The sequence below is a fragment of the Echeneis naucrates genome, chromosome 15 (genome assembly GCF_900963305.1).
Source record: "Echeneis naucrates chromosome 15, fEcheNa1.1, whole genome shotgun sequence".
Lineage (NCBI taxonomy): Eukaryota > Metazoa > Chordata > Actinopteri > Carangiformes > Echeneidae > Echeneis > Echeneis naucrates.
This window is the reverse complement of record NC_042525.1, coordinates 7,587,136-7,598,343: the sequence shown is the minus strand read 5'-3', so window position 1 is coordinate 7,598,343 and position 11,208 is coordinate 7,587,136. Positions and strand designations below refer to the sequence as shown.

Below are 11,208 nucleotides of genomic sequence, written 5' to 3'. Positions count from 1 at the left end.
TCTCACCACAACTTTTGGAGCCAATTCATTTGGCCAGCCCTGATAAAATAAATTATTCTAGAATGGTATTTCATTCCATTTCACAACAGTATGATTAATAGCATATAGGGCAACACTGTCTGTTATTCCCTCACCTTGGATGTAAACATTAAATCATCTATAAGTTTCAGATTGAATAACTTCACAAAATTCTATTTATTGGGGATTAATCATTTCAGGCTGTTATCACTGATTGTGTTTTGGCATATTTTAAGTAAGTCACCGTGAATCACTTGCTGTGGGTTCAAATCTTGCATTACATTATCAATATTTATATGTTTCTGTGTTTAAATTTTGAATTCAATTGAAGTGTAAGAAGATGGGTGAAACTTTCAAATATATAAGACTATAAAACCTGTTTTCTCCAGCGTGAGTTAATTTTTGAGAAAAAAAAATCTAATAATTCTGTTGCCCCTGGATAAGGCATAACACCCACTTGCTAACTTTTACAGGCCTTTGAATGACATCTAACATCTTCCTCAGTGGATAGATTTTGTCCAGTTGTCATCTTCGTACTTCACTGAGCTTATTCAATCTCAGTGGAGCAAAAAAAAAGTCCTCTGCTGAGGACAATTGTGAATTTTTAAAAGAAGCTCTTGGAAGAATTCAAGGGAAGTCACTTATGAAAAAAAAAATTGCTCTGTTTTCTTAAAAAAGTTCACCCCAAAATTCAAATAGATTTTTTTTGACGAAATATGTTACTTGTCTTACAAGCATAATCATCCAAATTAATGAGATTATCATCTCAGAAGGTTGTTTAAAAAAAAAAGCCCAGTTTCCCTCAATTAATAAGACAATTACTTTTTTTTATTTATAATGCCTTTGTGTGTCTCAGCTGTTGTTTAAGATTTTCTTTTTTTTATGGTAGGGGGTGTCATTTATCCGTGATCCCCACATATCAGCTTATTCCAGTAATAAACACTAATAAGATCTAAGAAATAAATAAATGAATAACAAACAAACAAACAAATAAATTCGGGGTTTGTTTCTTTAACTTTAAATCGCCCATCCTACGTCATTGGCCAATCAGCTTCGTCGGTGTTGCAGGGTGTCCGTGACGTAGAGAAGCGTGTGCGTGCGTGTGTGTGTGTGTGAGCGTGAGAGTGAGAGTGTGACATTTGCTGCAAGAAGCAGGTTGACGGCCAGCTAACCGACCGGAGGCGAAGGACTGAGGGAGGAAAGAGAAACTATATTGTGTCTTATCAACTGAGCCGACATCTCGGTTAGACTGTAGGTGTCGTATCCGCGTCGGACGGGACGGTCACTGTGAAATGTAGCTCGAAGTCAAACTTCGTGCGTGGTGAGACGGGCTGCATCAGCCGGCTAACGCTGTCTCTGAACTTGTATAATAAATGTACGGAGTTGAGGTTGAGGTCGTCTCTGCTCCGCCGCACTGTGACGACGATGCTAACCGGATTAACCGTCGGTTAGTTGTGTTTGGATGCACCAATGCTGAACGTTAACGTTTCTCTTGGCTAGCTTCGGTTTTGCACACACGGGTTCGTATTAGCCCCCCCCCAGCTAGCTCTTCGCTCTCCTCTTGCAGCACTTTCTTATGCGGACTTCTCAGGACAGGTGTGCCGTAAGTAGGCCAGGTGTGCTTTGGCACAGATAGTCTTCAACTTCACCACAGTGCTCAGTGTGGTACCAAGTCCAGCTTCAGGGATTTTTTTTTTTCTTTTATTGTTGCGGTATCGGAGCCAAAGGTCGGGTCATGCTGCTGTCTTTGGTCGTGCACACGTACTCGCTGCGGTACTGGTTTCCAGCCACCATCATGCTGGGGACAGCCCCGGCTTACCTGCTGTCATGGGGAGCTTGGCGTTTACTTTCAACAGTCTTACCAGCCAGAGTGTATCACAAGCTGGACGACCGGCTTTACTGCATCTACCAGAGCATGGTCCTGTTCTTCTTTGAAAACTACACAGGGGTTGAGGTGAGCCTAAACTTTCAGAGCTGTTTTTAAATGGTTTAAGTGGTCATCTTTACCAGAAGTGGTGGCTGCGTTTCACTTCCTGTGCCTGCAGAGTCTGAACTTGGTACAAGTTTGACATCCCCACTCAACAACGCAAGTGCATTCTTTGCAGGTTTCTGTTGTTGTATGTTGTGTGGCAAAAAGAAAATGTACATTGTTCAACATCTAGACTAACCTGATCCACAGCGGCATTCATGTGTCGCCGTAGCATGACTGCATTTTTTTTACAGAGTTGCTGCCACTCATTTTACAGTTGGTGTTTGTGGAGATGAGGCTGTTAGAAGTGGAAAAATAGAAGTGGCAATTGTAGCTGTTGCTGTCTCTACTATAATGCTTGTGTAGTATACTGTACACTCTGTTCCTCCAACTGGAGGCCACCTGAGTGGATTTTTCTAAAATAAATCCTCTTGGGTTTATTGGAAAGCTGCAGTCTGCAGGTTTAGTTCTTATATTTAAAAAAGAGACAAATCCCTGATGCAGTTTGAATATTTATTAATCATCATCATCATAATTCATTCCACTGTAGACTGAATCAGCAAATAGATGACAACCTATGGCATCTTTGTGTTATCATTAATTAATTGTTTTATTGTTCTCTCTGTAGATTGTTATATATGGTGATATACCAAAGAACAAAGAGAATGTGATCTACCTGTCTAATCATCAGTGTACAGGTAATATATCTGAAAATGTTGTATCAACATCTAATTCCTGTGTGAAGCACAATGCAAATATCTAATCAGCAGCCTTCCTTGCAGCTGACTGGATCATTGCTGACATGCTCGCGATCAGACAGAGTGCTATCGGTCATGTCAGATATGTCCTTAAGGACGGACTTAAGTGGCTCCCACTGTACGGATGGTATTTCTCTCAGGTAATGCAACTCTGTGAGTATTTGGATGTAATACTGCAAATTTAAAATGTGAAGATGTAAATACAAAAACAAAACATATTCCCTCATGCATCTCCTGATCGTCTTTTTCTTTCAGCATGGAGGAATCTACGTGAAACGAAGTGCAAAGTTTAATGAAAAGGCGATGAAGAAGAAACTCTCCACTCAGACACAATCTGGAGCACCGGTTAGTACTCTTCATGGCATTTGCAAATATCTCTATTCACTACATGTATTAGTCTATGAGGTAGAGATACTGTCTGCTCTTATATTCACCTAATCAAGCATGTACTTGGGTTAATTAAATTTGTATTCTTCATGCATGATTCCTTCCTATCTTAGTTGTAATTAAAACATCAACTTGTATAAACAAAATGTCATGAACTGAACTGGAAAATTACACATTAGATCACGAAAGTCCTTTTCCAATGTTTGTTATTGCGTGAAAGGGGCTTGTTTTTAATCACTTTTTTGGATTAAACTGTGGGAGATTAGTGTGTTTGTTTTTTTTGTTTTTTTTTCTCCCCCCCTGTGTGTGTGTCCTGGCACCATACACTATGAAAAGCTTAAAAGTTTAAACATAATCAGTTGTCACAAAGATAGAAATTTGGAAAATTAAACTGAGCTTGGAACCGAATTGGATCTGTTTGGTTTAGTTTTAATATTGGTATATAAATTTAAAAAATATTCAAATGTAACCCAATATATATACAAAAAAGCTCAGAATCCAAATATTGGCTGATTCCAGTAATTCAAAAATAGGTTATGAAGCATGCAATTGAGTCCTTCATTATTTCATCATTTGCAAACTGGAGAATGTTCATAATTTTGAAAAAGCTTTTATAGCCTTGATATTTTTGGGGATGACTAATATTTCTTACATCATATATGCATTCACCTTCGTGGAAAGTTGAATTATCCAAATGGCACAACTTTCTGGTAATTGTTGGCATCGATAAGAACAACAGGAATATTTTCAATATTTTACTTTACACGGTTTTCCACGTCAGTATGTTTTTTGAAATAGAAAAACTGGGGAAATAGACAGCCATTTCTCATTGAAAATCTGCATCAGTTGTTGCCCCCCTTACCGTTGCTGCTTACATTAAGTTTTCTTGTGAAAGAGCAGGTTATAAGAAGAGGGTTCGAAACATCAGAGAGGCTTCGTCACATATCTGTCTTAGACAGTCACTGAAGTTGTGTGCCAAAATTGACAGCTAGCAGGCATATCTGAAAGGGACGTGCGTTTACTTCCAACTAGCAGTTTTCTGACATAGTACTTGTGGATTCCCTCATTCTTGGAAATTGACAGTATTTGCTCCTAAGGTTTTTACTATGTCATCAGTATGTGATTGATGTGGTCTTATTTTAAAAAAATTTGAAGATTCACAAACATGTTTTTGTCAAAATTTTCTAACCACAGCATGATCAACCAAAACTTCAGTAGCTTTCATACAATTTCATGTGTTTTTCCTCCCCACAGATGTACCTTGTCATCTTCCCAGAAGGAACTCGGTATAATCCAGAGCTCAAGAATGTTATCGCTGACAGTCAGGCTTTCGCTACGAAAGAGGGTACTGGCATGAAAACAACCATTCACTTCTGTTTTTCTGTCTTCTAATTCAACCCCCTTTGTCTGTAAAACAGTAGATTCAGTTCTGTTGTGTGGACTGTGGTCATCATTGCAAGATGCTGTTTGAACAACAAGCATCACCTGCATATAGATTTCTGTAATTCTACATCCCAAAGCCAAGTTTTCTTTCTGAATTGGGCATCACTAAAATAATATATTAACAACTTCATACTATGTATCAAATGATAGACAGAAACCTCAAATATTCAAATTAGAATTTTTGGCACAATAATCCCAGTTTTTGTTCAGTTCCATGTATTTAGCATAATTTGGTTTGTGCTCTCTTGTTAAAGCGCTGATTACTGGAGCTTTATAATCATGAAAACTACCACTCATTTATTTCGTCACTAGATTGTTCGTGTGGTGCCAGACACTTCTGAACCCCAACCAGAACTGCTTATTAAATACTCAGCTGATGTTTTGAGTAGTAAATGGATTTGGCTGCTGGTCGACATGAGAAAACTCAGTGCTCACATACAGCAGTGGAAAGCGGCTCTCTGATAGAGATTCCTCTGCTGGCTATTTTTGTCACATGAGGGTGTAAAATGAACTGTTTCATAGGGTGTTTGAATTTGACCACGGAGCACATTTTTAAGATTTTACCATCTCCAACATTAGTTGTATCATTGTAATTATTATGATACTTTTGTTTAGTGTTGTGTTCGGGTCATCTCACAAACTGTATCTACTCTGCAGAGATTAAGTTTATCTCTGGTCCCCAGCTCTGAATATCACCTTCCCCCATTAATCCAAATAAATCTCTCTGGGGAGCCGACATGTGCACATGACATTAGTCATCTGCTATTAGTAAGGTATTAGTGTGCAGAGGATGGTACCATGTTGACAGAGGAACAACAGGCAGTGCAGAGACTGATGCAAACACAGGCATTCACTTTGACTTACTTTTATATATATTCATTCTTGCAATATATTCAAAGATTCATAACATGTTTTACCAATTACTCCTATGTCTTCACCATAGGACTGGCTGTTTTGAAGCACACACTTACACCTAGGATGAAAGCATCTCACATAGCCATTGAGACCATGAGGGGCCACCTGGATGCAGTCTATGATGTCACGGTGGCCTATGAGGGTACCCTGGGCCCCTCCGGTCGAAGAAAACCTGCACCATCCATGCCAGGTGAGCCAGCGTCTGAGGCCGCATTCAGTTATTACACCACAAAAAAAAATGTACACATCAGAATGAGTTCCTTCATTTAACCTGCTTTTACAAAGCCACATGGGTTTGGATAGGCTCTCTGAATGGGTAAGAAAACTAAATCCTTGTGTTGAAGATATGTATGTTGAATAACACTGTTATGCTGTTTTCAAGAGAGTTGGTCAGGTGTAAATGCAATCAAGAAAGGCATGCCTAGAGACCACAGGATGTAAGGGTAAAAGAAACTTAGTCTTTTGTTTGCCCTCAAGCAACTATCACTCAGTCATCACTCCTTTCCTGTTGTAGTATTCTCAGTAGCAAAACAGTTATGTAAAATGTAAAATAATGCATACAGAATCCATTGATCTGGAACATGGTTTTTGATGAATCCACCAGCTCCACATAACTGACATAAAGTCAAGGTTAAATGTTATGTTATAAATGCATTCCACAATATGAATTAATTTATACTAAAAACAAGTAACTGAGAGTCTCGAACCAGAAAATGTTTTTCAGACATACTCGATAATGAATTGTTTTTCAAAGTAGTTAACAATGATAAGTTAGTTGACTTGTAGTTTCTACTGTAATCCATATAAAATATACAAACTGATAACAGGTATCGATACTATGAAGTATATATATAGTGCTTAAGTACTTATATAGTGACTAATGAAAATAAAGCCACATCCATATAAACATAACATTTTTAAGAAGTTAGAATGTGTACATAACATATAACACATTTAAGTGGATGGACGCAGACAAGTTCTCAAAAATAGAGCAAAACTACTAGGATGTTGTTAGGATGGTGTGATTTGTCACTCACAGAGATGCACATAGCGTTGTTACACCAGGCATTAACAAAGTCACAAACTTACAGTAGTTGGCAAATGTTTTGTCCATCACATTCTTGCGTGATTTATTATCAATCCTCCAACACTGTTTACGCTCCCTCAGTCATTAATCACATAGCAAACATCACCCATTAACAGCCGTGTCTTCCTGTAAACTGTATGACTCCATGTTTAGTGTTTTTGATTTTTTTCGATGTTCCTGGCTGTCGAAAAAGCTCTGCTCGAATGTTAAAAAAAACATCCCGTTTCAGTCAGGAATAAACATCAATGTGTTTCTAGCAAAGAGAACAGAAAAACACTCTTCTCATCACGCACTTCCTGAACTCATGTTGTGAAGGTGACTTTAGGGATTGCGCATGGAGTTGTATGTGACGGAAGCTAAGTCATAATGGGACATATGGAGGCCAGTTTCAAATAATTTCCTTCACAGATTTTTTGACATGTTTTCAATGAATAGTCTGTTGCTCTGAACTGACATTCCTTGAAATGTATGTTGTTCCACAATAACATTGTCAAACTGCTGGTATGGCCATGATTGTTGCAAAATCCAAGCTGATTAAGTATTTAAGTAATCAACTTAAAATAGTATGTGTAATTGTGACTTATACATTATAAACAAAATCATTTGTTCCAATAAGCACTCAATTTTAGTGAATATTTCATGAACTTCGAGGAAAGTTATTTTGATTTTTATTTAATTTCATCTTAATTCAAGCTTGCATGTTGACTGGCATGAAACAGGTCCTGAAATGCCACCAATTTGTTCACTGCTCCTGCATATAAGCTCAGTTTTAAAACTCAAAGGGTGACAGTCTTCATTTAATAGCTAAATGTTGTCAGATCACAGAAAATATCCCTCAAAACCGCAGGCGATACATTTTCTAGTTTTCCGATAACTCTTTTAAATTTTTTATTTAAAGCTATTTAGGTTCCTCTTTCTGTGCAGGCATCTGCAGATATTAAAAATACCATATCTCAGATTTTCATCTCCACTGCAGTTTGTTTTTCAAAATCAAGGGGAATTGTTTGTCACTCTGGAGCAAAGACTTGATTTCCTTCATCTCTTCCAGGTTGTTGTTTTTAAAGTGTGCTTTGGAAAATTTTTCTTTCTAAACATGCGACCTGCACTGGAAGCTCAACTCTCTTTCAGTAGGTTCACTGAGTTGTCGGGGCTCATTAAGCTGGCACATATTGTGTCCGAAGGTCAATTTATATCCGTGCAGCCGCTGATGGAAGTGTGCTCTCTCCACCAAAGAAGCAATCTTTCGCTGCTGACTTCGATCAAGTTTCCTCTTTTGGCCACAGTGCCAAGTTTCCTGATAATATTGCATGTTGTGGAAACAGGAACTTGAGGGTCTCTGGGGATACATGTGTAACCTTGAGCATTCACACTTGGTTACATTTTTATATCTGACCTTCTCAGACACTGTGGTTTTCGTTCTCTGCTCTTTGTTGTGACTGATGTGGCTTGAGATTGAAAGCATTTCAATTTATTTACTGTAGAAAAAAATTAATTGTGTCAGTAAACAAATTATGTTTAGTTCAGGGTTTGAACGTTTCTTTTGAACAGCTGCATATATAATGTGTGTGTGTATACTTGCTTTATTTAAGATACAGTTATGGAAGTATTGTGACCAACGGGCTGTTTTACATCAAGGATCTCTACTTTCTTGAATTAACAGGTCTGGCATCACAGTGTCGTACCAGCTCTATATTACTGTCATGCTGTGTTCATTTTATAGGTTCGCTCTACGTGCCATTTTGCTGAAAGGCTTTTCCTGTTTTTGTTTAGTCTCTTCATTTTCTGTGTTTGACAGAATTCCTGTGTAAAGAATGTCCCCGTGTCCACATACACTTCGACCGTGTGGACATAGAGGAAATTCCTCCAGAACCAGTGTTTTTCCGCAGGTGGCTGCACGAGCGCTTCGAAATGAAGGATCGGTAAGAGTGTGTGCCCGAAAAAATGAAGCATGTTGAAATGGATTGTTATTCAGTCAAGATGTACACTGCAGTGAGGCTTTCAAATCTGGACGTCCTCTGGACGTCATCAGTTTCGAGTACAGATATGTTTCTTCGTTTCAGTTTGACCCTTACAAAAACAAGGATGCAGTACCCGGTAGTAAAAAGAAATATTTTATTTAGAGATTAATTAATATGGTCATGAAAAAGATCAGCATCTGAGATATTAAATTATATTAAAGATAACATCAATGTGTCAATTTAGAGATATCTGACAGGAAAAAAAGATGTATTAATTCTGACAAGGCTGTTGGGGCATTTGCCAACAGTTTTAATACTTTATTTTAAACAAAAATACAACAACAGTCCTAGTTGCAGCTTTTTAAGTACATTTTGGAAATCGTGACTATTGTCTCTTCAGGATTCTATTCAATTGCTTTATTAATCATGATCATTTGATTCATGAATAAATTAAATGTATTATTAGTTACAATTCTGAAAATGTATTCAGTTGTGAGACTGAACTCGCAAAGTTTTAATTCCTCTGAGGATTTGAGAAACTGGCTGTTGGAAAGTCGTAACCTAACACCAGTCAAACCAGGTGCACTTTTTATGTTTTAAGTATAAGTATGTCAAAACACATAGTTTGTTTTCTGTTTATTGTCCTCTGTATTCTGAGACAGGTTGAATTCATAAGTTATATTTCTTTTTAAAGGCTGCTGACAGATTTCTATGAGTCAGAGGATGCAGACAAAATTCACAAGTTTCCCCGGGAAGGCAAACCATCTCCACTGAAGCTCTCAAAAACCCTCCCATCAGTGTTGATTTTGGGAGGACTGACACTGCCATTACTGATGACAGAAAATGGCAGGAAACTGTACGTGAGAACCTGGGTGTACGGGACGCTGCTGGGCTGGCTCTGGGTGAACATTTTTCCTTAACAAATGGGCAGAGGGTGCCACAATGAGACACACAAGAAACATGGAGAGACCGTGCCATTTATCTGTCACAACAACACGAGGTGCGTTCCCGATAAAGACCAGTATCTGATGACAAACTCAGAGATTGGTCCTACAAGTCTGGCTCAGTGTTGACCTTTGAGCTAAAAGCTTAGCAAAAATATGGAGAAATGTTTAAAAAAAGAGAGAGAGAAAAAAAGCTTTGTTCCTTCTAGTGTTATTTGGCTTTGCAGCCTGAAATGATGAGAAAACATGAGTGGATTTATTGAAAAGTATTACATTTATTAACCCCTCCCCATTGCTACTGTGATTTAAAAATGACTCTGAAGATAAATTTCCCAAAAAAATATACGTGTTCCCCCTTCATCAGATTTAGCCAAATTTGTATTCTTGCATGTTCACTTTACCATCCGACATTAAAGCTCTTACATGACATTAATTTCTGAAAGCAAAGTGTGTTGAGTCAATACACATTTAGTGATGATGATGGTCAGCTACTGTATGTAACTGACATTAGCCAACTAATTATGGATCATTAACTATAAAATGCACTGACTCATTGACATTGGGTGTAATGTCTGTTTTTAAGCCAAGTTTATTTAAGGAGAAATATGCACTTTGCCCATTTAAAGTGATGTTTTTACACTAGTAGAACAGAATTAAGTGCATACAATCCTCTCGAGGGACACATAACTATAATTTGTGCATGTATGAAAGATAACTTTTTAAAAATCTCTGACTTCCATTAATATCCTTTAAAAATTCAATCTATTTTACATTTTAGAGCAAAAATCTTTGACATAGAATGTTGCCAGATGCCATAATGAGCTCATATAGAGGAATGCATGTTGAAAATAAAAATGTTCTACTACTGTTAAATATCACTTTGACCTTAAAATGTCAGTCATTGCCAAAACCTGGTGTATTTTTTGGGCCTATGGTATTCTAATTTAAATTTTTTATTATGGTTTATTCACAGTACCATAACTTTTATATGCATTTATTACTCCTAATACCGTGTTACAGCTCACTGGAAAGTATCTACCTAGAAAAAAGCTGACAAAGCCATGTTAACAGTTTATCACAGGTTCCTGTGCGCTCCAAGCCATTTGTATTATAAACATCACTGTATTGTGAAATGCACTGTTTTCCATTGTTGTCGTCTACTGTAATGAAACCATAGCATTTTCCACGAGTCACTTTATATCCTTGCTGTCTCGTTGTCTTCCTAGAGTTAGTGTGTTATACATTTTCCTCATGTGGATTGTACAGTAAATCTCCTGGTTTTTACATGTTGCTTCAATACCTCACTTGAATAATCCTTCCTTGTTCTTAAATGACCCTTGTCAGCCATTTTATAGTCATTTTTATCCTGACAAGATTAGACTGTAACTCATCAGGAAAATCTATGTAGACAGTATTTCAATGCCAACTGTTTATGGAAATGTGTGCCTTCTCTCTGGAGGAGTTGGTCCTCAGCCCTCCCACAGAGGGCCACAGTGGCTCTTTATCCAGCAGGTAGTTGCAGGGAGGCACTCTGCTGGATGTGCTGCTCACTGCAGTTCGTGGTCACATTGTCTACAGTTCATAGTGTCTTATTTTGCTCCAAGAATGCATTGATTTACACTTTTTGAGGATTACTATTAAACAATGAAACCTTTAATGTGTGTAAGTTGTGGAAATGGGGAATCACAGTGAAATAAAGTGGTTTTCTTTGGGGAGAGTCAAATTGTTT

General features: G+C 37.7%; 1 protein-coding gene across 1 annotated transcript; it reads left to right on the top strand.

The window, feature by feature from the left end:
• Positions 1 to 1,142: 1,142 nt before the first annotated feature.
• On the top strand, positions 1,143 to 11,192 carry agpat5 (1-acylglycerol-3-phosphate O-acyltransferase 5 (lysophosphatidic acid acyltransferase, epsilon)). The gene is made up of 8 exons (XM_029520363.1): positions 1,143 to 1,972; positions 2,616 to 2,685; positions 2,770 to 2,885; positions 3,001 to 3,090; positions 4,387 to 4,477; positions 5,519 to 5,680; positions 8,373 to 8,496; positions 9,230 to 11,192. The coding sequence occupies exons 1-8, from the start codon at positions 1,754 to 1,756 to the stop codon at positions 9,453 to 9,455; spliced, it is 1,098 nt and encodes a 365-aa protein (XP_029376223.1). The 5' UTR covers positions 1,143 to 1,753; the 3' UTR covers positions 9,456 to 11,192.
• The last annotated feature ends 16 nt before the right edge of the window (positions 11,193 to 11,208 follow it).